Source organism: Chiloscyllium punctatum, chromosome 2, assembly GCF_047496795.1.
Source record: "Chiloscyllium punctatum isolate Juve2018m chromosome 2, sChiPun1.3, whole genome shotgun sequence".
Classification (NCBI taxonomy): Eukaryota; Metazoa; Chordata; class Chondrichthyes; order Orectolobiformes; family Hemiscylliidae; genus Chiloscyllium; species Chiloscyllium punctatum.
In genome coordinates this window covers 24,804,873-24,831,590 of record NC_092740.1, presented here as the reverse complement: position 1 = coordinate 24,831,590, position 26,718 = coordinate 24,804,873, and the positions used below count along the sequence as shown (strand labels likewise).

At 43.5% G+C, this 26,718-nt stretch overlaps 1 protein-coding gene across 3 annotated transcripts in view; it reads right to left on the bottom strand.

The window, feature by feature from the left end:
• The window catches only part of wdr17 (WD repeat domain 17), a 166,405-nt gene that overhangs the window by 68,965 nt on the left and 70,722 nt on the right, over nt 1-26,718 (bottom strand). For all 3 annotated transcript variants that reach the window (XM_072594584.1, XM_072594585.1, XM_072594583.1), the window contains exons 10-13: nt 14,588-14,670; nt 10,096-10,182; nt 8,201-8,365; nt 6,740-6,942 (exon numbers count right to left, since the gene is read on the bottom strand). In XM_072594584.1, the coding sequence (XP_072450685.1) occupies nt 6,740-6,942; nt 8,201-8,365; nt 10,096-10,182; nt 14,588-14,670 (538 nt within the window). The remainder of the gene's footprint in view (nt 1-6,739; nt 6,943-8,200; nt 8,366-10,095; nt 10,183-14,587; nt 14,671-26,718) is intronic.

Here is a 26,718-nt window from a genome sequence, read left to right as displayed (position 1 = left end):
TCCAAAAAAAAATCCTACTATCAAATATGCTGAGTTGAATGGCCTCTTTCAAAGAAATCCAAAATAAAGCTAAAATTGAAATTATACTTAAAATGGAAAAGAGTAGGTAAAGTGAGCGCTGGTTCTCTACAGAGTGAGCCTCAGGAGTTAATAACAGAAAGTAAAGGAATGGCACGTGAATAGATATTCCGTATCCATCTTCAATTGTGGGGCGGCATGGTGGCTCAGTGGTTAACACTGTTGCCTCACAGCACCAGGGACCTGGGTTCAATTCCTACCTTGGGCAACTGCCTGTGTGGAGTTTGCATGTTCTCCCTGTGTTCTGTGTGGGTTTCCTCCGGGTGCTCCAATTTCCTTCCACAATCCATGAATTTGCCATGTTAAATTGCTAACAGTAGTGTTAGGTGGATTAGTCAGGGGTAAATATAGGGGGGTGGGTTTCTCTTCGGAGGGTTGTTGGGCTGAAGGGCCTGTTTCAACACTAATCTAAATCGAAAGGAATATAAATGCTACTCAAAAATTATAAAACAACAGGTGGAAGGAAGAAGGGCGCTTAAAACTTTCAACTCATTATAATCACAAGAGAGAAGGGACTGAGCAAATTATTAGCACTCAAAGCTGACAAGTCCCAATGGATTTCATCCTAGGTTTTTCAGAGGAATGGCTTGTGAGATAGGACTTGTCTGAGTTTGAAAACTGGTAAGTTTCCATCTGATTGGACAATATCAAATTTAACTTCTCTCTTCAAGAGAGAGACAAAACCAGGTAATTTCAGGCCAGCTAACTTAACACGTCACAGGTAAAGTTGCTGGAATCTTTTGTTAAGATAAAACAGGATAATTAGAAAGTCTTAATGCAATCAGGGAGAATCAACATGGTTTTGCGATCGGAAATTTGTGTTTGGTTAACTCATTAGAGGCTTTTGGAGAAGTCATGAGCAACAAGGATAAAAGGAAGTTTGTGGATGTGCCAGGAAATATTTGACAAGATGCCACATGAAAGACTGCTGTGCAAAATACGAGCTTAAGGGTTTTGGCATAAAATATTACTATGTATAAAGGATCAGTTAGCAAATAGGAAACAGAGAGGAGGAATAAATGGGTCATTTTTATTTTGGCAAGATGTAAAGAGTAAAGTGTCATTGGGATCAGGACTGCAGTCTCAACTGCAAACATATTATAGATTAGATTCCCTACAGCATGGAAACAGGCCCTTCAGGCCAACAAATCCACCCCTACCCTCTGAAGAATAACCCACCCAGACCCATTCCCCTACATTTACCCCTGACTAATGTATCTAGCACTATGGGCAACCAATTCTGGGCATCTTTGGATTGTGAGAGGAAACCCACACAGGCACAGGAAGAACGAGCAGACTCCACACAGACAGTCACCTGAGGTGAGAATTGAACCCAGTTCCTTGGTGCTGTGAAGCAGCAGTGCTAACCACTGAGCCTCCATGCCACCTGCCAATGACTTGGATGAAAGGACCAAATATATGATTGCTAAATACACCAAGATATGTAGGGAATCAATTTCAGAAAGAGGACACAGGGAAACGGCTTTTGGGCATAGATACATTAAGTGAATGGGCAAAAATATGGCAGCTGGGGTGTAATATCTGAAAATATGAACTTGTCCATTTTGACAGTAACGCAGAAGAGCAGCACTTTGCTCAAATGGAGAGAGATTGCTGAGGTACAGAAGGATCTAGATCCGATAACCCGGTAAATAAATTTTTAAGAAGTTATTGGGCAGGTTAGGAAGGCAAATGAAAAACTGTCATTTATTGCAAAAGCAGAGATGTTTTGCTATGATTGTACAGTGAGACCATAACTGGAGTACTGTGTAGTTTTGTTCACCTTATTTAAGAAAGAATATAGAAGCTATGCAGAAAAGGGCTACCTTGTGAGGCAAGGACAGGTTTGCTCTTTGTTTGAGGGAGTTTAGAAGATTGAGAGGTGGCCTTACTGAAACATATAAGTTCCATAGGTGTTTAGGCAATGTTGATACTGAAAGGATGTTTCCCCTTATATAGAGAGACTAGAATTAACAAGGTACATATTAAAACTGTAGGGTCTTCCATTCACCTTGGAAATGAGGATGATTTTCTTAACAGTCATGAGTCTGTGGTACCCATTTCTCCAGGCACCAGAGGAGATAGGACATGGAGTATTTTAAGACAGCAATGGATACATTTTTGATTGACAGGGAGTCAAAGGTCATAGGATAGCTACAGTTAGCAACGTACAGTTGATGCCACAATCAGATCAGCATTGATCTTTTTCAATGATTGACTGATTTATTTATTGTTGTCATATGTACCAGACTACAGTGAAAAGGGTTGTTTTATTTGCTGTACAGCTGATTGTACCAGACAAAGTGCATCAGGGTAGCAGAACAGAGTGCAGAATATAGTATTACAGCCGCAGAGAAGGTCCAGAGAGTGCAATCAGAATTAAAGTTTGAGAGTTCTGTTCAAAAGTCTGATAACAGCAGAGAAGAAGCTGTTCTTGAATCTATTCATAAATGCATTCAAACCTTTATACCTACTGACCAATGGAACAGGGTAGAAGAGAGTATAACCAGGATGGGGGGGCTTTTTCATTATGTGGTTGCTTCCTCGAGGCAGTGGGGCAGACTAGTCCTGTCCTATTTCATATGTCTATAAACCGAATCAAACATCTGAGCTACAAATACCTGCTATAAATAAAATTAAGTGCACGATTCACTGTTGCTTTAAGACACACGCTCAGATTTAGCAGACCCCAGGTTTAATGCTGTCTCCATGCAGTTTCTAATCTATACTACTGTCCAGGGCACCATTCAGCAGAAGTTGGAAACCTCGCTATGGTCACCCCAAAAGGACTGGTATTATATGTCTGCTGTTAGCCAATTAAACAGATGTGCTATTTGTTTTGCTCACAATAAACCACCCACACATCCTCACAATAATAGACAAACAAGAACAGCTTAAATTTATATAGTGCCTTTAAAGTAATGTCAAGGTACTTGCCAGCAATTATTTGAAGCAAATTTGACCATAAGCTACATGGGACATTTTACTGCAATTGTAAAGAATGTTGGTGAGGCCACATCTGGAAGGCTGTGTTTAATTTTGGTCTCCTTATTTAAGAAAGGATGTAGGTGCTTTAGAAGTAGCTCAGAGATGGTCCACTCAACAGAAACCAGGGGTTAGATTAGATTACTTACAGTGTGGAAATAGGCCCTTCGGCCCAACAAGTCCACACCGCCCCGCCAAAGCGCAACCCACCCATACCCCTAACCTAACACTACGGACAATTTAGCATGGCCAATTCACCTGACCTGCACATCTTTGGACTGTGGGAGGAAACCGGAGCACCCGGAGGAAATCCACGCAGACACGGGGAGAATGTGCAAACTCCACACAGTCAGTCGCCTGAGGCGGGAATTGAACCCAGGTCTCTGGCGCTGTGAGGCAGCAGTGCTACCCACTGTGCCACCGTGCCGCCCACTATCAGCTGTCCGTCACTGTGCTTGTGTGCATCGGAGTTTAGAGGAATGAGATGCAATGTTATTGGGGGGGCTTGAGCGCTGGATGCTGAAAGAATGTTACCTCTTGTAGGAAAGACAGCGAGTGGACACAATTTAAAAATAAAGGAGTCTCCCACTTAAGACAGAGATTAGTAGGATTTTTATTTCTCTTGTGAATCTTTGAAACTCTCTTCTCCAGAGAGTGATGGATTATTGAATACTTTTAAAGCAGAGGCAGAGAGATCTTACCCTAACAAGGAAGCTAACGATAATTGGGAGTTACTGGAAGTGTAGATTTGGGACCAAAATTGGATCAACCATGATCCTACTAAATAGTGGAGCTCAAGGGGCCAAATGGTCTACGCTTGGCTTAATTTATCTTTTTGCACATAGCAGTGTGAAGGTTGATGGTCAAACGCTTGGTCAAAGGGAGAGGTTTTGAGACTTGTTTTAAAAGAGGAAAGAGAGGTAGGGAAGCAGAGAGGCTGAGTGGGAGTTCCAAAGCTTAGGACTTTGACAACTGAAGGAAAAGCCACCACTGGCAGAAATCGGAATGCTCAATAGATTCCAAAAGGGATCTTTGAAGGAGATAAATTGGAGCAAATAAATCCAAAATTAGAACCGAGATGAAAGCCTTAATTTAAAAAAAAATCTTGGGAGCATGATAGATAGAAGACATTTGATGAAAAATAATCTAGAGTGGCTGTATGAGATACAACACCCTTCAAGCTGCAGTTTAAATGATACATAGGCTCACCCTCTCCGCTGTTGCTCTACTCATGCACTGGGCAATATGCGGCGAAGTGGGGAAAGCTGTCAATAATTTGTGACACTACTGTCAGATGTTGACTGATTAATGACCAGCCTTTGTTACACATTTGGCATCTTGCTGTTATAGCCCTAACCTCTTTCGAATTAAACAATCATGGGACTTCTCACAGCCATTTCTAAATCGATGCTGTCAGCTCTTATTAAAGGTTTTATAGCATCGTGGTGGAACTAATAGCTAGAATCATTAAAGCTATGGGAACATGGTAATGATCAACACTTATCACTTCAACTACTTAAAGTAAGCAGTCAGCAAACAGTGCTCCAGAATATGTTTGATCTGTGCGTATATACATATCATTAATAATTTACTTGAATCTGACATTAAAGTGCGTACGCCACTTGCTTTTCACTAAATAAATGTACTCCTGGATTATTTCATTGGACAAAGGGTCTCAATTGACTCCTGCCAATTTTAGATTAATTGAATTAATTCATTAAATAAATAATCAGCTCTTTAAGTTAATCCCATTAGCAACATCTCTTGTGATCAAACTGTGGCAATGAATTAAAAATGTCTTTCACTGGGAAGTAAGAGTAAGATAGAATTCAAAACATAGAAAGGGAATTTTAAGAGAGACAGGCCAATTGGTGCTTCTAAGCACATTCTGTGGTCACAGATTTCAGAGTGAGATTTTGTGCTTTCTGTTTACCAAATACTCATAAATTGAAATAAACATTTAACATTTACAAAATACACAGGAATATTTAAGAGTGGCAAAAAAACCAGATGTATGCCTTGTGACTAAACTTGAAGCTATGTTTTTAGTAATATTCTTGAACTAAAGGGCTGTATGGTGGCCCAGTGGTTAATACTACTGCCTCATAGTGCCAGGGACCCAGGTTCGATTCCACCCTCGAGTGACCAGTTGTGTGGAGTTTACACATTCTCTCTGTGTCTGCATGTGTTTTATCTGGGTGCTCTGGTTTCCTCGCCCAGTCCATGGATGTGTAAGTTAGATGGATTGGCCATGCTAAATGGCCCATAGTGTCCAGGGAGGGGTGGGTTAGTTATGGGAAATACAGGGTGGGTAAGGGTGAGATACTCTTCACAGGATCAGTGTAGACTTGATGGGCTGAATGGCCTGTTTCCACACTATAGGGATTCTAAGAAATAAATTGCCTTGAATTATAATGTTTTCATCCATTCACAATAAAATTCCCTCTCTCCCCTTCCCCCATTCAGTTTGATACCACAATAATCTACATTTAGTTAGTCAAGTAAACACCCTCCGAAATAAAATGGCTATTTCAGGTAAATGTACACAGTGAGCAATGGGCAAAATCTTCAGTCGATCCTGAACACTTGAGGAGGCTGAGTGGGAATAAAGGATGAGAATCTTTTGAGACATAATTACTCCCAAAATAAAGCTCCATTCCCCTGAAGGGCTTGCTGAATTTATGGGATTGGAGGTCAATGAGTTGGACTTGCTGCAACTCTGATTTTACCAGTCATTAAAATTATAAAGTGGAGATTTGGGAGTGGTCTCATTCAGGAATGTTGTTATTCAAATTTGTCCTTTCAGCAAGTGAAATGTCTGACCAGGAAATTCAAATAATTGCAGTGTGCTCATTTTCTTTATTGCGATTTGATTTGAAATATCATAAAATAGAATTGAATGACCAGAGATGGTAATAGTGTGTTAATTGAATAGCTCAGACACAAAGGTGAAGGGCATTGTTTAAGTAAGTACTAGGAGCACCTATAAAGAGAGACTATGAGAGCAGGGATGTATCATCAGCACTCAAAGGGCTTTCAGTTGTTAATGTGGCTCAACTTGGTTTAATTTGGTTTAATCAAAATACATAAAATGAGAGTGCAGACACGGGGGGCGGGGGGGGGGGGGGGGGGTCTTGGGGAATGAAGGCATTTAATCAACTCCTAAAACAACAATTTGACTTAAATTTTAAGTTTCCTTTGATATTTTGTTAGTTCCCATTCAGGAACAATCACGTTTTAACTTAGTTTCATTTGGTTAACTGGTCAATTTAAATTTAATTTTAAAACAACTATATCTTCTCTCTCAATGCTAGGTTCTCAACATTATTCATAAGTTATGAGCATTTAGTGTATTATTTTTCTTAATACTGCAGCCACTGACAATAATTATTGTTCGATGTAAATAATTAAAACATGAATAATTACTTCTCTTTAAAACTTTCCAGTGTGTTCTTCAGTGGAAAGCACTCAGCTGCGAAAAGAAAACTTAATACCTGCAGTCCAGTTTCGAACTTTATCTACTGGCCCAGGACCAAGGTGGCAATAAACTGCAGTTGATGTGTCAACAAGATTACTAACACCACTGCCTCAAGTATAATTTTCTACTCTCATTGTTTTTTGCTTATTACATTCCTTCAGAGTGTTCTTGTCTGTTAACAGTAAGGTGTGCCATTACCATAGACATCAGCACCATGGTCATACACTGTGTCCAGGCAGGTTCCATCTCTGGTGTCCCAGACACGGATAGTGTAATCCCAACTGCCCGATATCAAGAGGTAGGGGACTTCTGTGTTCCACATTAGACCTCGCACTGGTGCTTTGTGTCCACTTAGAATATTGATACAGGCATCCTGTGTGTAGTCCCATATCCTCACAGTACTGCAGAGAAAATACAGAAAGCAGAGAGCAACTTCTAATGCCAGAAATTCAAAGTTGTCATAAAATACATTCACACTACACAGAAGCCAGGCAATATTTACCTCCAACAAGAGAGAATTAAACCATCAGTCCTTGACATTCAGTGGCACTCCTTTCACTGAATCACCAACTTTCAATATCCTAGGGGTTACCGTTGACCAGAAACTGAATTGGACTTATCATATAACACTACGGTTAGAGGCTAGTAATCCTACAGCAAGTAAATCAGAGGCTAGTAATCCGACAGTGAATAACTCATCCCCGACTCCAAAAAGCCCATCAACCATCTACAAGGAAGGTGATAGCTAAAGTTACATGTTTTTTTGGAAAGGTTATTTTTAGCTCACTGCTCCAAATTATCTTCTGACCCTTTCTTTAAAGAAACAGATCAGACCTTTACAGCACTGAAAAGCAAAAACCCGTACACCTCTCCTACATCATCCAAATTTCAAAATAGTAAGAATCACAGATTCATAGAGATGTACAGCATGGAAGCAGACCCTTTGGTCTAACACGTCCATGCCAACTAGATATCCCAAATGATTCTAGTCCCATTTGCCAGCATTTGGCCATATCCTTCTAAACCCTTCCTATTGATGTAACATCCAGATGCCTTTTAAAATTGTACCAGCCTCCACCCTTTCCTCTGGCAGCTCATTCCATATATGGACCTCCATCTGCATGAAAACTTGCTCCTTTTAAATCTTTCTCCTCTCACCTTAAACCTATGCCCTCTAGTTTTGGATTCCCCTTCCCCATGGAAAAGACTTTGGCTATTCACTCTATCCATGTTACTCATGATTATATAAGGTCACACCTCAACGTCCGATGCTCCAGGGAAAATAGCCCCAGACTCTCCCAATGGCTCAAGCCCTCCAACCCTGGCAGCATCCTTGCAAATCTTTACTGAACCCTTTCAAGTTTCACAATGTCCTTGAATAACAGGGAGACTAGAACTGAACGCAGTATTGCAAAAGTAGCCTAACCAATGTCTTGTACAGGGTAAGGATATATTGTAAAAGTTCACCACATTAGTAAGATTGAAGTTCTATATTTGAATGGTTAATAGCAGCACTTAAAGACAAGATGATTGCAAATGCAGAGGCACTATTATTTAATTTAATTTTCAGTAATTACCTTTCACAGTTGCTTTGTGCATTGACTCACTGGAATAAAAGATTTTGGCACCAAATTTTTCATTGTGCTGAAGAAACAGTACCTGTCATCAGAACCGCTACAAAGGATGCCTTCTCTCAGGGGAGACCATCTAACATGAAACACTTTGGCAGTGTGCCCAGTGAAAACTTTGAGCGGCTGGTCAGAGCTGGTTGCTAAATAGTAAACTCGAACACTCTTATCCTCGCAGCCTGTGGCAATCATATCTCTGGAAGGCAAGGATGACAGTTAACTAAATTTATAATCAAAAGAAGTGAAGAAACATTTTTAAAATGTATCTCATTGAGATTTGTTTGATGTGTTCTCCTCATGGCAAAGGACGTTACTGTGAGAAAAGGGGAACACTTTACACTGGTGACTGTCCAGGATTGTAATGAATACCCTCAGGTCAGGTAAAGTACTGAACTATTTTATTTCAATTTTACCCAAAACAATGTGCCTTAGCTCGAACCTAAGACTCCTAAGTTCTTCAAGACCAAAGTGACACGATCAGCTTTGCAATATGGCTACTGTATTGAGGAACAGTTTATAATGGGATGCCTGAATTGGCTACGCATTCGATGAGGTACCTTGTGGAGGATCAGTACACTTCCGAAAGCAGATCTTTAGGTCTGTGAATCACAATTACAAATGCACTTTGGGATGTCCTTCTTCTTCCAATTATGGAATAGGTGGACACACTGTCCTCACGGACAAGGTCACCTGCTGTTGGGTCAGTAAAGGGATGTTGGTTTTTATGCTGCATGCATTTCACAGTCCTGTCCACGTGGGGAGTGGGTTAACACCAGCTCTATGAACAGAAGCTGCCTCTTTTCTGAAATGCTGGTGCATTTGGAAGTACTTTCTTGGTGGCCTCTTCAAGTCTTCAAGAATGGAAAGGCCAATGTTGTGCATGATCCATGGAGCAAGATGGCATGACAGAGAAAGACAGATGGCACAGTGTGAGATAGCTCTGGGAGCTACTCAGCTGTAGTGTTCTCATGACAGCATTTAGCTGCAGTTACATGATGCCTGTGTAGGTACTGAGCCAGATCCATAAACTATAGCAAAATGGACTACAGCCAGTCATGTGATACTGAGTATGCTTAGTGCAGTTGTAACTGGGATAGTGTAGGGGGATGAGCTGAGAATAGTTCATAGGTCAGCGCAACATCGAGGGCCGAAGGGCCTGTTCTGCGCTGTATTGTTCTATGTTCTATGCTTTCTGTACAACAACCCCCTCCATCTCCAGTGATGTTCCAGCGAACTTCCTAACCAGGTTCACCCTGGCTGTTATTGTGTGGCCAACATTGATGGGATGGGATCAATAGATAAGAGTCCTGTTATGTGGCACTCAGTGTTAGTGCTGTGAATGAGCCCATGGCAACTTGCGATTGCTTCTTGCAGAACTGTGTCTCACCAGTAGCATAGGCAATGCCCTCAGACTGGGTTCATTTTGAACATGGGTCCCATAAATGGTGATAGCCAGCTGCATTAACGTAAATCCTTTCCTCTTGCTTTCTCACTCCCTTTGACTCCAATGCACAAACATCTGACAGCGAAATAATCAAAGCATGAGATTCAGAAAGAAAATGTCACATTGTTTCAACATCTCTGCTCTTGTGATTGACATTGTATTGTTGATATGAGAATTGTGAGGGACGCTTGCTCTCTCATTGGAACCTGATTTTTTTATGTTACATTTTACCTGGGCTACATACAGTGAACCACAAACGACTTCGCTATTAATTCCCTCGGTCTCCATTGAAAGAAAAACAAGACTTGTAAAGGGACTTCAGTTTTTTTTTCTGGGACAGACCAACTTTGACCCAGTTGAATAAGCAAGAAACCCATGCGTTGAGCACCACAAACACATTGTCTCAGATTCCACAGGGATAAACAGATTGAAAATCTGAAAGGGTCAGTGAACGACCTGACCTGTTGGAAGGGTGCACTCACTTATTGTTCTGGCTCCAATCACAGCCAAAGACAGCAGCCGGATGTTTGTACTTGTGCAGGAGTTTCCCCTCGATTGTTCGAATAATACTGCAAGCAAACAAAAAGTTAAAAAAAAAACTGAAAGAACTGCAGATGCTGGAAATCAGAAATGAAAACAGAAATGGAAAAGTTCAGCAGGTCTGTCTGCATCTGTGGAGAGACATTCGAGTTAACGTTTCGGTTCCAGAGACCCTTCCTCAGAACTGATAGCAGTAAGGAAAATGTATTTTTTTATGCAGAAGATAGAGTGGGGGGGAGAGGGAGGGTAAGGAATAAATGACAGATGGAGATACAGCCCAAAGAGAGACAAGGAGTTGGACAAAAAAAGGAGTGGATAAGGATCAGGCTAGGAGAGTGCACAGCTTTAGGGAAGGAAACTGCTATCTTAATATGGTCTGGCCAACATGTGACTCTACACCCCCTCAGCTGGGATGAGAAATGGCAGATGGAGTTCAACCTGGATAAATGCGAAGTGATGCATTTTGGAAGGTCAAACTCGAATGCCGAATATAGGATTAATGACAGGATTCTTGGCAGTGTGGAGGAACAGAGGGATCTGGGTGTGCAAGTACATAGATCCCTCAAAGTTGCCACCCAAGTGGATAGAGTTGCTAAGAAAGCATGTGGTGTTTTGGCTTTCATTAACAGGTGAATTGAGTTTAAGAGCTGTGAGGTTTTCCTACAGCTATACAAGTCCCTGGTGAGACCACACTTGGAATATTGTGTAGTGTTCTGGTCGCCCTACTATAGGACAGATATAGAGGCTTTGGAGAGGGTGCAAAGAAGGTTTACCAGAATGCTGCCTGGACTGGAGGGCTTGCCTTATGGGGAAAGGTGGAATAAGCTCAGACTTTTCTCTCTGGAGAGAAGGAGGAAGAGAGGAGACCTGATTGAGGTATACAAGATAATGAGAGGAATAGATAGTCAATAGCCAGAGACTTTTCTCCAAGGCAAGATTGACTGGCATGAGCGGTCCTAGTTTTAAGGTATTAGGAGAAAGGTATAGAGGAGACGTCAGAGATAGGTTCTTTAAGCAGAGAGTTGTGAATGCATGGGATGCTTTGCCAGCTGTGGTAGTGGAAGCAGAGTCATTAGGGACAATTAAGTGATTGCTGGACAGGCAGATGGACAGCAGTGAGTTGAGGGGTGCGTAGGTTAAGTTATTATCCTTTACTTTAGGATTAAACCTCGGCTCAACATTGTGGGGCAAAGGGCCAGTTCTGTGCTGTACTTTTCCGCCTGAGGTGACCCACTCAGCACTGCTCCACTCGTGATGATCCCAGCAGCGGGGTACCGCTGTGTAACCTGGCCCAGGAGCTAGCACACAAAGCATGGTAGGTATTTACCTCAGGAAAGCCATGAGGATTGTTTCTGGGTTGTCCACACCATCACATTCTAAATAGCACACCTTGAACCTCCTGATGTCTACAGGATAAACATCCTCCTCAAAGGAGGTGGACAGCTGGTGGACAGCTAATAAAGCATTTTGCCCCACACAGGACCTTAAAATCAATGCAGACATGTCTCAAAAGCCCCTTGGTTCCTGCTGGACTACACTCCACTGCTACAAACTGTCAACAGCTCCACCTTTCGATGACGCATCTCCTGGCTGACTGCAAATGGAACCAACTGCAATCAAGCAGATGGGCCGATAGGCTGAGAGTTGGCAGATGGAATTTAATTTAGATAAATGTGAGGTGCTGGATTTTGGAAAAGCAAAGCTTAGCAGGACTTATCCACTTAATGGTAAGGTCTTTGGGAGTGTTGCTGATCAAAGTGACCTTGGAGTGCAGGTTCAAAGCTCCTTGAAAGTAGAGTCACAGGTAGATAGGATATTGAAGAAGGCATTTGGTATGCTTTCCTTTATTGGTCAGAGTACTGAGTACAGGAGTTGGGAGGTCATATTGCAGCTGTACAGGACATTGGTTAGGCCACTGTTGGTATATGGCATGCAATTCTGGTCTCCTTCCTATCGGAAGGATGTTGTGAAACCTGAAAGGGTTCAGAGAAGATCTACAAGGGTGTTGCCAGGGTTGGAGGATTGAAGAGAGAGGGTGAACCGGCTGGGACTGTTTTCCCTGGAGTGTCGGAGGCTGAGGGGTGACCTTATAGAGGTCTATAAAATCATGAGGGACATGATTAGGGTAAATAGACAAGATCTTTTCCCTGGGGTCAGGGAGTCCAGAACTAGAGGGTATAGGTTTTGGGTGAGAGTGGAAAGATATAAAAGAGGTCTAAGGGGCAACTTTCCATGCAGAGGGTGGTATGTGTATGGAATGAGCTGCCAAAGCTGCCACCACTCAAGTGGTGGAGGCTGGTACAATTGCAACATTTAAGAGGCATTTGGATGGGTATATGAATAGGAAGGGTTTGGAGGGATATGGGCCAGGGGCTGGCAGGTGGGACTAGATAAGATTAGGATATCTGATCGGCAAAGACAAGTTGGAACGAAGGGTCTGCTTCCATGCTGTCCATCTCCATGTTTCTATGACTCGAAGTGATGAGGATTAGGGTTCCCATCTTCTGCAGACCTTCTGGAAAATCTTTAACTGATTGGAGATGACCTTTGGATGATGTGCTGCCCAAGTAGAACAAGAGGAGCAGCTCAAATTGTGATTGTAGCCATCCGAGGCCATGGTTTTGTTGCATGGCAGAGCAGACCTGATGGGCTGAATGGCCTACTTCTGCTCCTATGTCTTATGGTCTTAAGGCAAACCAGTGCTCACAATAAAGTATGAGCAATACGTACAGGCCTAGCCAGTAGCAGCCACATCCCATGAACGAATATTGATCGAAAGAGTGAACTCCCATCATCAGAAATCTGTTTCATAAGAATAGAAGGAGGAGTAGATAATTCAGCCCTTTGAGCTTCCTCCACTACTCAATACGATCATAGAATCCCTACAGTGTAGAAACAGGCCAGTATGCCCAACAAGTCAATTCTAACCTTCTGAAGAGTATCCCACTCAGACCCATTCACCTACCCTATTAGTCTACATTTCCCCTGACTAATTCACCTAACCTGCACATCTTTGGATTGTGGGGGGAAACTGGAGCACCTAGAGGAAACCCACGCAGCCACGGGGAGAATGTGCAAACCCCACACAGACAGTTGCCCGAGGCTGGAATTGAACCCAGGCAGTAGTACTAACCACTGAACCACTGTGTCACCTCATAGCTGATCAAATCTTAGCCTCAACTCCCCATAACCCTTTAATCCGTGATTAATTCAAAATGTCTATCCCGTTGTTAAACTTCGTCAGTGTCCTGGCGTGAACCGTGCTCTGGGGTAGGGCATTTCACAGGTTCATGACCTTTGGGGAATAGTAATTCTTCCCTGTTGCTGTTTTAAATCTGTCACCTGTTATCCTAAAACTATGCTCTTTCTTTTTAGGCTGCCCCACAAGAGCGAGCATTCTCTCTCCATCTACTTTGTCAATCCCCTTTTGGGTCGTACATACCTCAACTAGATTAGATTTCTGGCGACATCATGACTATTCACAGTGAGGCACTGAAATGGATCGTTAATCACGACATCCCAACACCAATTAAAGAAAATTCTTCAAAGCCTTTATCAAAGTCAGCCCTCAGCCTTCCTTTTCTGAAAGATAACACTCTGATTGGTCTTTCCTGTCAGACATAACCTCTCAGCCCTAGCACCATTCACACTAAATCACTTTGTGCCTGTGGTGTCACCAGTGCATGTCTCCAGAAAGCATTCCTGCACTTTCACTGATTGGAGATGACCAGAAGGAAAGGATTAATTGATTATTGTCACATGTACTGGGGTACAGTGAAATGAGTTGTATTGTGTGCTATACAGGTAGATCGTATCATACAAAGTGCATCGGGGTGACAGAACAGAGTGCAGAATACAGTGTTACAGCCACAGAGAAGGTGCAGAGAGAGAGAGAGAGAGAGAGAGAGATCAGATTTGATATTTAAATGGCCTGAGCATGGTGGCTCAATGGCTAGCACTCCTGCCTCACAGCGCCAGGGGCACGGGTTCGATGCCAACCTCGCGCAACTGTCTGTGTGGAGTTTGCACATTCTCCCTGTGCCTGTGTGGGTTTCCTCCGGGTGCTCTGGTTTCCTTCCACAATCCAAAGATATGCAGGCCAGGTGAACTGGCCATGCTAAATTGCCCACAATGTTAGGTGGCTTAGTCAGGGGTAAAGGTTGGGGACTAGATCTGGGTGGGTTACTCTTCAGAGGGTCGGTGTGGCCTTGTTGGGATAAAGCAAAGAGTCAAAAACCTGCAAAGTGCAACAGCAAGATGAGCAGGGAGCAGTGATGGAGAGAATGAGGGTGCAAGAAACTTGCTAACCCCTGGAAGCTGGAAAACCAGATTGCTCCAATGAACATAAAACATACAAATATCTGGATTTCTCCTAATTTCTTGTGTACTCGTAGCAAGCTTAAAAATGAGGTAAGTGATACAAAAGTGACTCACCAAAATCCATCGCCACTACATGTTGCTATCCTTTTAGAATCCTTGTGGCTCCAAGCAATGCAGAAGATTCCATTTTTACCGTGCTTCAAGGAAAAATAAAAGACACTGATTACAAATTCCATGACTTTAAATATTGTTTAGTTTGGCACCAACGCAGAATTATTAAAAACTAAAGATGCTGGAGAAACTCAGCCAGTCAACAACATGAACGGAGAGAGAAACAGAGTTAATGGACTGAACTTTAGATTCAGTGTTCCGATCTTGACCCTGGGCTGAATTCCGATCTGGAGGAGGTTTTCAAAGGTAAGGCCAATTACCTCACGGAGACTTGGCTAATCCAGGACAGTGAGTGGCCTCTTCCAATGGGAGGGTCATTGGAAGCACCCGAAGGCTCTGAGCAGCTGGCAGACAATGAGACAGACAGCTACAGCTGTGTAAGGTAGGCAACTGTGAGGGCACCTCAAGATGGAAATGCTGTCTTAAAGATGTGTCCATGGCATTATTAAATTGAATGCGGCCACCACAGCCAGGCTACCATAGCGGAGGGGCAGACCCTCCACATGATACAGTCAACACTTCGGTCTTTGGAACTGAGTGGATTTATGCTCCAGCACTTTGCCACCGCTTTCCCTGCCGGCCAGTGAGAGGCTAGCACCATGGCATCCAGATGGTCAATGAAGAATCGCACCCTAATTGGTACAATCGGCTACCCATGATTGGTGGATATGCAGTCGTCACCCCCTTAGAAGCTACATCCCTGAGAACGGGACAGCGTTGGAAAGTGGTGCCAAACTGCCATGCCACCCAGTGGCCACACTCCGCTCATGTTTCAGTCAATGGGTGGTTCATCTTTCATTTTCAGAAATGGGAGATGTTAGAAACGGAGGAACAAATTATTGCAGATGCTGGAATCTGTACTGAAAGCAACAGATGCTGGAGATCACAGCGGGTCAGACAGCATCCATGGAGAGAGAGCAAGCTAACGTTTCGAGTCTACATGACTCTGATGAAGATATGTTAGCTTGCTCTCTCTCCATGGATATTATCTGACCCGCTGTGATTTCTTGCATTTGTTGTTTTCAGAAGTTAGAAATGTGTCAGGTTCTGGGCAAGTGGAATGGCGCGTGGGGGACGGGTGAGGGGTGTGGAGAGAGAGGTGGAGAGGTGAGGAAAGAACAAAAATGAAGTTCTCCTGATAAGGGGGAGGTACAGGAAAGATGCTATGACAAAGTGTCTCATATGGCATGGTGGAAAGTGCAAGAAAAGAAACAAAAAGATGGGTCTAGAAGAGGCAGGATTCTTAAATGGCCTTGTGGTATTATCATTGGACTGTTAATTCAGAGACCCAGCTAATGTCCTGGGGACACAAGTTCGAAGCCTGACCTGGTAGATGGTGGAATTTGAACTCAATAAAGAATCAGGAATGAAGGGTCTCATGATGACCATGAAACTGTTATCAGGAAAAACCCATCTGGTTCACTAATGCTCTTCAGAGAAGGAAGTCTGCCATCATTATCTGGTCTGACCTACATATGACTTCAGACCCACAGCAATCTGGTTGGCTCTTGACTGCCCTCTGAGCAAATAAGGATGGGCAATAAATGCTGACCTAGTCAGTGATGCCCACATCCCATGAATGAACTTAAAAAAGCTGCCTTCTGAAAGTAAAAGAATAGAATTAAGAGAGGTAAAATGAAATGCGTCAAGGAATAATGTAACAAAGTGCAGGCAGATGGTATAATTTTGACAGGCCATCTGGATTCCATGGCACTGGCCGTTCACTGGCAAGCGGGGAAGGGGCTGGCAAAGTGGTGAAGCATGAATCCACTCGGTTCCAAAGACCGAAGTGTTGACCGTATCATGTGGAGGGCTACATGCAATGTTGAATGCTCAATTGGCTCTAAAATGCCAAATCGAAAGATGCGGTGCTGCTCTGCAACCTTGTGTTGAGTCTCATTGGAACACGGCAGGAGACTGAGGCCAGAGAGGTCTGGATGGAAGCAAGAAGGAGCATAAAAATACAGGAGACTGGAAACTCAAGACTCACGCTGACAGGCTGAATGGAAGAATTCCACACCGTGGTCACTCGTGAGGACCACATCATGACCAATTAATACAGCATTTGGATTTGAAACGAGTCTGAGTTAAGTGCTGGAAAGGGGGGGGGGGGGGGGGTTGAGGCCTTGGATGGTGAGAAGGGAAGAGCTCAAAGGGCCAGTGTTGCATCTCCTGTGCTTTCAAGGAAAGGAGATTTAGGGAAAGGAAGGGGAGAGGTGACTGAGAAATGGAGCAGGGTATCATGGAGGAAGTAGCCACTTTGGAATGCCAGAAAGGGGAGGATATATGCATAGATGGCACATTGCTGCAAATTACATGCATTCCATCCATGGGAGATGGTGAGGACAGGGGGGGAAACCTACTGTAGCTCACAGAATGGGAGCAAGTGTTGAAAGCTGAAATGGAACAAACAGACTAAACAAAGGCACAGTGCAACCTTCGGCGAAAGAGTAAGAAAGACACGGGTTATTTTTAGGGTGGAAGTAGATGGATTTTTGATAAACAAGGGGATGAAAATTTATTGGGGTAGAATGGCATGTGGAGTAATCAGATCAACAATCAAATTAATGGTGGAACAGGTTTGAAGGGCTGCGGCACCTATATGGCTTTCCAATTTGTACGGTTGTATAATGGGAACAATGGTGTGGAAGATAGCATCATTAGAATAGATGCAAAGCAGATGTAGAAACTGGGACAGTGGAATGGAGTTCTTTCAGGAAGCAGAATAAAAGGAAATACAGTCAAGGTAGCTGTGGAAATTCTTGTCTTATAGTAAATAGTTGCTTCTGCTATAATGGTAGCTCCGTCCTCATGCAATCCCGTGTTATAAGAACATCGCATAATAACAACACCATTTCAACTAATGGGACTGGAATCGCGATATAACCAATACACCCTTTAAAAGTTTGCACTTTAGAAACAGTGTCCCCAAATTGTCCAGCACATTACAGAGAATTTGCATTCATGAAAGCGCACTATATCAGAACAACCTATATTGTTCTATTGCCCATGTGCAGGAATGGAAACAGAGAGGACAAGGGAAGGAACTGAAAAGTCAGAAATGGGCCGTAAGCAGAGGGTAGAGTTTGGAAGCAATGTAAATGAAACTTTTCAGTTTTGGGCTGATAGCAAGAACTATGACCAGTTTGGTGAACTGTGTGCCAGAAACGAGGCAAGGAGCCTGAGTGGCGCCACAGCAAAGCAGTTCCACAAAAAAGGCAGGCAAAGTGAAGCAGGTACCTGTAGTGACAACTTTGAATTAGAGGGAGTGAAAGCCGGGTGGCACGGTGGCTCAGTGCTTAGCACTGCTGCCTCACAGCACAAGGGACGTGGGTTCGATTTGATTCTACCCCCAGGTGACTGTGCGAAGTTTGCACATTCTCCTTATGTCTGCATTGATTCCCTCACACAGTCCAAAGATAGGGTAAATAGGCAAAGTCTTTTCCCTGGGGTGGGGGAGTCCAGAACTAGAGGGCATAGGTTTAGAGTGAGAGGGGAAAAATATAAAAGAGACCCATAGGGCAACTTTTTCACACAGAGGGTGGTACGTGTATGGAATGAGCTGCAAGCGGAAGTGGTGGAGGCTAGTACAATTGCAACATTTAAGAGGCATTTGGATGGGTATATGAATAGGAAGGGTTTGGAGGGATATGGGCCGGGTGCTGGCAGGTGGGACTAGATTGGGTTGGGATATCTGGTCGGCATGGACGGGTTGGACCGAAGGGTCTGTTTCCATGCTGTACATTTCTATGACACTATGACTCCATGCGCAGGTTAGCATGGATTGGCGATGGTAAATTACCCCATAGTGTCTGAGGATGTGCAGGCTGGATGGGGTTAGCCATGGGAAATGCGGAGTTACAGGGATAAGGTGAGGTGGTGGGTCTAGAAGGGATACTTGTTGGAGGGTCAGTGTGGACTTGATGGGCTGAATGGCCAGCTTCCACACTGCAAGGATTCTATCAGGAGAGTTGGAGGAGACGTTGCCCAGTGAGTGAGAATGGGTTCAGTCAGGCACAGAAGGGATGGAAATGGGTTGGTCCCCCATTCAAGGAATGAGGCAGACCATTCTGGTGGTGAAGGAGCATTGAAAGATTGGAGGTCCACAGTAAAGAGGAGACCATTCGGGCCAGGAATTTGGAGTCTCAAAGCGACGGAGGCCACTGCGAGAATTGTGCAGGTTGATTGGGAAGGGACTGGATGTGAGAAGAGAAACAGAACTGAGACAGGATGAAATCAGTTCAGACGGGCAGGAGCAAGTTGAAACAATGGGTCTACCAGGACAAAGTGAGGACTGCAGATGCTGGAAATCAGAGCTTAAAAATGTGATGCTGGAAAAGCGTCAGGCAGCATCAAAGGAACAGTGGATATTATCAAGGAGTAGAAACAGGGCGCTTTTCATCCTGTCTCAGTTCTGTTTCTCTTCTCACATCCAGTCCCTTCCCAATCAACCTGCACAATTCTCGCAGCATCAAAGGAACAGTGGATATTATCAAGGAGTAGAAACAGGGCTGGGGCGGGAGGGCTCAAAGTTTTGGAGAGTACGCAGAGAAGATCTCGAGAGAAGATACGCCCTGAAAACGATGCATAATGTTCAGCGGCAGGCACATGGCCTGAGGGAAGCAAGTATAATTGGTGGAAATTTGGCAATGGACCTCTGCCAAATCGAGTCAATTTACCAGACAACAGCATCTCCTTAATCAGCAGGTCTGACGACAACATTCCAGCTAGGCCCGGGGGAACGGAGTGCAGTCAGTTCACACAAAGAAGGATTAGATTGAGTGTTGCAAGCAGAGAAATTCAAATGGGAAATGTTCGGCTTTCTGTTCTTTGTGAAAAGATTTGGGAGCATGGAGAGGCGACAGGGAGGCGTTCAGATCAAGGGAGAATGTATCAGAAATGTTATGCCCTTTTGTCTCATTAGTATTGCCTGGAAGCAACAAGGAAATATCTTGGGATCCAGATGAATTTAATCATTTGCTTGCACTTGGCATCATTGCTTTGTAACATCTAAATCCCTTGATGTATTGTTGGTTTATAATCCTTTCTAGACTATCTCTGGTACATTGTTTATATAACCTGTGAGTAAAACATTCCCCGTCAGGTTATCTCTTTGCCAAAGGCTTAGGAACAATATCAAGGGAGTTGAATTTGATACTTCCAATAGACACAAATCTTCAACTTACAAGTATTGTCTCTATATTAACATATAATGTGGTTAGTGCCACTGAATTAAATTTATTATGCATTTTCAGATGAATAAACATTGAGGATAAATTCGATGCCCATGATAAAGTGTGCCAGAGGCTGTTTAAGAGTGCACTGCACTTTATTCTCTAAACAGCTGATCCGCATAATGACTCAGATTTATTTTCTCAATTTCTTGGCACGTGCTCAAAAAACACATGCAGAGTGAGTCACATCCCTTGTTAATCCTTCGTTGACCTATTTCAATGACTTTCTGGAGTGTTCAAACAACTTTGGCAGACTCTGCGGACTTTACGAGAAGTAACTGATGCAGGCCTGTGCCAAAAGATAAAACTCTCCTTGACATCAGGAGCGGCTGATATCCATAAATTGATGCAGAGTTACTTGAGGCTATTTTCCTGTAAGCAGGCCGGCTTCTCCTTCCTATATGGTGAATTTTACATCGACCGCGACAGTGAGAGTAAGTCAGAGAGAGTCACTTGTACCTGTCTTTGTATATACTCAACAAACTGTAACTTGTTCAACACATCTTCTCTGATGTTGCATTAAGTCCCACTCATCCATTCCTCCAGCCCTCCCTGGCTTCTAGTCCCACAAATCTACAGCACTCAGACTTATTTTCAAATCATTCTGTGACCTTACTGGAGTCAAGCCATGCAATTACTTCCACCCATGGTTAGGAACAATGTACAACTTTAACTTTTATTTTATATTTTGTGTGATGAGAAGAGGGATACATGGTTTTAATTTCATTTTTACAGTTGCTCTCGTGATCCTAGGGCCAAGGAGTCAGGAAGTTTTCTCAAAATTGATCTTTTTACCTTAACCTTCTCTTTGAAACTTTGATTCAGACATGTTGCACAATGTTTCCATGTCCTTTATACATTTCAGTTTTATACAGAGGCTGAGTAGGCAGCTGAGGAAATTTGGCATGACGGCAAAGACCCTTGCCAACTTTTAGAGATGAACCATCGAGAGTATTCTGTCTGGATGTATCGTTACCTGGTATGGCAACTGTACTATTTAAGATCGGAGATGGTTACAGAGAGTGGTGAACTCGGCCCAGACAATCACAAAGGCCAACCTCCCATCTATAGAGTCCATCTACCAGGCCAGCATCAAGGAAAGGCCGCCAGCATTCTCAAAGATCCATCCCATCCTGGCAATGTTTTTCTACGACATCTACCATCGGAGAGAAGGTACAGAAGCCTGAACACACGCACCAGCCACTTTCGCAACAGTTTCTACCCTCCTGTTGTTAGAATACTGAATGGACTCACAAACTCTTAACATTCGCCTGTACCTGTGTTTTTGTTTTTGCCGATTATTTACTTATCTATGCTACTTAACTCTGTGATCTGCCTGTATTGCTCACAAGACAAAGCTTTTCACTGTGCCTCGGTACACGTGACAATAAATTTAATAAATTGGGTTGATATTGGTAGAAAGAGGAAAGAGGTTCTGCTGAGGGAATATGAGCAGCTAGGGGCTAAATTAAAAAGTACAAAACAAAAGTTAATAATCTCTGGATTACCACCTGAGTCACAAGCTGATTGGCACAGGGTCAACAAGGTTAAACAGGTAACCGTGTGGCTGAAAGATTGGTGTGAGAGAAATGGGTTCAAAATCCTGGGACATTAGAACCAGTGTAGGGAAAGTAGGGGCAAAAACAGAAATTGCTGGAAAAGCTCAGCAGGTCTGGCAGCACCTGTGCAGAGAAATCCGAGTTAACGTTCCGGATTGAGTGACCCTTCCTCAGAAGGTGGGAGCTCTATGAGACAGGCTCTACCTGAATCATGCTGGAATCAGCTAAACAGATAAAGGTGGGGGAGGACTCTGTCGAGGTTATTAAAGTTTTCAGAATAAGATAACAGGGCAGAGAGTATGGAAAGGGGCACAAACTTCAGTTGGGATGAATGTTGAGACTGCTGGAAACCCACAGATCGGAATATCCATACTTGCATGAAGCTCAATCGGGCCTGTTGGCAGATTTTCAACACCTGATGTCAGTTCAAATCAACAGGTGTACCCAGACTGGATTCCATTTGGAAACTCGCCTACTTAAATCAACTGGTGTGCTGCAACAGTACCACACAGTACATAGCATCAGACACTGAGAGGAACCATTTGGGGAAAATACTGCAGAAAGTCACAGACTTGTGCCTGGATCTCAACAATCTCAAAAGATTGAGAGACTAGAGTCATAGAGATACACAACACGGAAACAGACCCTTCAGTCCAACCCATCCATGCCAACCAGATATCTCAACCCAATCTAGTCCCATCTGCCAGCGCCCGGCCCATATCTCTCCAAATCCTTTCTATTCATATACCCATCCAAATGCCTCTTAAATGTTGCAATTGTACCAGCCTCCACTACTTCCTCTGGCAGTTCATTCCATACACGTACCACCCTCTGTGTGAAAAAGTTGCCTCTCAAGTCTCTTTTATATCTTTCCCCTCTCACCCTAAACCTATGCTCTCTAGTTCTGGACTCCCCACCCCAGGGAAAAGCCTTTGTCTATTTATCCTATCCATGCCCCTCATAATTTTGTAAACCTTTATAAGGTCACCCCTCAGCCTCCGACGCTCCAGGGAGAACAGCCCCAGCCTGTTCAGCCTCTCCCTGTAGCTCAAATCCTCCAAACCTGGCAACATCCTTATAAATCTTTTCTGAACTCTTTCAAGTTTCACAACATCTTTCTGATAGGAAGGAGACCAGAATTGCATGCAATATTCCAATAGTGGCCTAACCAATGTCCTGTACAGCTGCAACATGACCTCCCAACTCCTGTACTCAATACTCTGGCCAATAAAGGAAAGCATACCAAATGCCTTCTTCACTGTCCTATCTACTTGCGACTCCACTTTCAAGGAGCTATGAACCTGCACTCCAAGGTCTCTTTGTTCAGCAACACTCTCTCGGACCTTACCATTAAGTGTCTACGTCCTGTTAAGATTTGCTTTCCCAAAATGCAGCACCTTGCATTTATCTGAATTGAACTCCATCTGCCACTTCTCAGCCCATTGGCCCATCTGGTCCAGATCCTGTTGTTATCTGAGGTAACCCTCTTCGCTGTCCACTAATGCACTTTCTAAGTGTCACCCCAGCGTCCATTGGAGGTGAAGTGCAAGAGCTGAATTTTACAATCAACTTTCTGGAATGAATGGCTCTGTGGTGTTTACTGAAAAAACTGAAAAGGTTCATGGAAGATATTCCCTGTGTTTTTAGTTTTATTATGTAATGTAATGTGTTTAAGTGCTGACAGTCGGTGAGGCAAGTGCACATCATCCTGTGTAAAAGCCCATTGTTGATGTGTGGCATGAAAATAAGGATATGTACTTTGAAGTTAATTACATCAGAAATACTTCAGATAGCATTTCTTTCAAAAATGCTAAATTTTATTTAGAATTTATACAAATGAACATTTTATTTCCTCTAATTTTAACTTATACAAAGAGAAAATGCTGCAACAAATATTTATGCAATAGGAAATCTCTCACGAGCAATTTGGGATGTGTACTTTTTTAAAAAAAACTGTAGGGCTAGGAATGAGAAAATAAAAAGATCTGAGATCTTGGATGAGAAGGAATTAACTTTTTTTATCTGTAGGAGGATTACTGGCAAGACCAGCATTTGTTGGCTATCTCCTTGAGAAGATGATGCTGAGGAACATTCACAGGGTTAGATTAGATTCCCTATAGTATGGAAACAGGTCCTTCGGCCCAACAAGTCCACGCCGACCCTCTGAAGAATAACCCCCCCACTTCTGACTAATGCACCTAACACTACCTGGGCCCTGGTGCTGTGAGGCAGCAGTGCTAACCACTGAGCCACCATGCTGCCTCATAGGGTTAGTCCATAGGGTTAGCATAGGTACAATAAGGAAAGTATGAAGCATGTAGGAAGTGAACAAAATTGTAAATATTTTTTAAAAATATTTAAGAAGGAGGGGCATGGTGGCTTAGTGTTTAGCACTGCTGCCTCACAGCGCCAGGGACCCAAGCGACTGTCTGAGTGGAGCTTGTACCTTCTCCCAGTGTCTGTGTGGGTTTCCTCCCACAGTCTAAGGTTAGGCGGATTGGCCATGCTAAATTGCCCACAGTGTCCAGGATGTGCAGGCTAGGTGGATTAGCCATGGGAAACACAGGGTTACAGGAAGAGGGTGGGGGTGGGTGTGGGTGGGATGCTCTTCGGAGGGTTGATGTGGACTCCAAAGGCCGAATGGCCTGCTTCCACAGTGTAGGGATTCTATAATTCAGGTACAGCGGTTAAGGGGACAAGTACAAGAATGGAGGTAATCAACACGGGACTGAGGGCATTGTACTTAAACATATACACAACAAGGTGTGGCGTTCAGTTCTGGTCGTCACATTATAGGAAGTGGAAGCTTTGGAGAGGGTGCAGAAATGGTTTACCCAGACACTGTCTGGATTAGAGAGGATTGATCTATTAGGAGAGGCTAGAAAAACTCAGGTTATTATCTCTGGAGTGGCGGAGGCTGAGGGAAACTTGACAGAAGTCTATAAAATTACGAGACGCGCAGGTAGGGTGGACGGTCAGAATCTTTTTACTCGAGTCGAAATGTCTAATACAACGGGGCATGCATTTAAGGTGAGGGGGGGATGTTCAAATGAGCTGTGAGGGGCAAGGTTTTTACAGAGAGAGTGGTAGGAGTCTGGTACAAACTGCCAGAGGTAGTGGTGGAGGTAGATATAATAGGGGTGGGGAGACTTTGAGATAAGCACATGAGTATGTACATAAGGCAGGGAAGAATATGGACCAAGGGCAGGCAGACTGGATTCGTTTAATTTGACATCATGTTCGGCACAAGATCATGGGCCGAAGGGCCCGTTCCTGTGTTGTACTGTTCTATGTTCAAAGGGAAATGAGCTTTTACCGCAGTTTGAAATTGACAAGTACAATGTTGTGGGTATCGCAGAGATGGGGCTGCAAGTGGATCAGGGCTAGTAACTAAATATCCAAGGATACACGTCCTGTTGAAAGGACAGGCAGATGGGCAGAGAGAGCAGGGTTGCCTGCTTTGTAAGAAATGAAATTAAATTGATAGCAAGAAGTGATCGAGAGTCGGAAGACATTGAATCTGTGTGGGGACAGTTGAGGAATCGTGAAAGGAAAAAGACCCTGATGGGAGTTGTGTACAGACCTCCTAACAGCAGTTAGGATGTTGGGAAGAAAATACATGAGGAGATAGAAAACACACGCAGGAAATGCACTATTACATTAATCATGGGAGACTTCAATATGCATGCTGACTGGGAAAATGAGGTTAATAGCGGATTTCAAGAAAAGGAATGAGTGGAATGTCTATGAAGTGTGTTTTTGGAGTAACTTATGGTGCAGCCCACTCGGGAACAGCAATTCTGGATTTGGTGATGTGTAGTGAGGCAGGCTTGATTAAGGAGCTTAAGGTGAAAGACCCCTGGGGGCAGTGACTATAACATGATAGAATTTCACCCGCAGTCTGAGAGGGAGAAGCTGGACCCAGTTGTCATGGTATCGTGATGCAATAAAGGTAACTGCAAAAACATGAGGAAAGAGCTGGCCAGAATTGATCAGAAGGGGAGTCGAGCAGGGAAGATGGTACAACAATGATGGTAGGGGTTTCTGGGGGGTAATCTGGAGGCACAGCAGATGTTCATCCCAAGGAAGAAGAACCATACTAAAGGGAACCATATTAAGGAAGGAAAGGTAACCAGGGCTGACAAGGGAAGTCAGGGACAGCGTAAGAGCAAAGCATAGAATGTGGTGAAGATTAGTGGGAAGCCAGAAAATTGGAGGTCTTTAAAAATCAGCAGAAAGTAACTAAAAAAGCAACAAGGGGGAAGAAGATGAAATATGAGAGCAAGCTAGCTTGTAGTATAAAAAATTACAAGAGTTGTTATGAATATCTAAAAGATAAGAGAGAGGCAAGAGTGGACTTTGGATAGATGGAAAAGGAGGCTGGAGAAGGAGTAATAGGGAACAAAGAAATGGTAGAGAAACTGAATCAATTCCACGATGAAAGACACCCGCAGCATAACAAAACTTCAAGAGAGTCAGGGGGCAGATGGGAGTGTACCGGTCATTGCTAAGGAAGCTGAGGGGTGACTTTATGGAGGTTTATAAAATCATGAGGGGCATGAATAGGGTAAATAGACAAGGTCTTTTCCCTGGGGTAGGGGAGTCCAGAACTAGAGGGTTTAGGGTGAGAGGGGAAAGATATAAAAGGGACCTAAGGGGAAATTTTTTCACGCAGAGAGTGGTGAGTGTATGGAATGAGCTGCCAAAGGAAGTGATGGAGGCTGGTACAATTACAACATTAAAAAGGCATCTGGATGGGTATATGATTTGGAAGGGTTTGGAGGGATATGGGCCACGTGCCGGCAAATGGGACTAGACTCATTTAGGATATCTGGTTGGCATGGACGATTTGGACCGAAGGATCTGTTTCTGTGCTATACATCTCTATGACTCTATAAGGAGAAGGTGCTAAAAAGCTGAAAGGTCTGAAGGTAGATAAATCACGTGGACCAGATGGACTATACCCCAGAGTTCTGAAGGAGATAGCTGAAGAGATTGGAGGGGCATTGATTGTGACCTTTCAGGAATCACTGGAGTCAGGGAGAGTCCCAGATAACTGGAAAATGGTGGATGTAACACCCCTGTTTAAGAAGGGAGGGAGGTGGGAGAGGGAAAACTGTAAGCTGGTTAGTCTGACCTCGGTTGCTGGTAAGAATTTAGAGTCCATTATTAAGGATGAGATTGTGGACTACTTGGAAGTGCACGGTAAAATAGGATTGAGTCAGCACAGCTTCATCAAGTAGAAGTCATGCCTAAAAATCTGTTCAAATTCTTTAAGGAG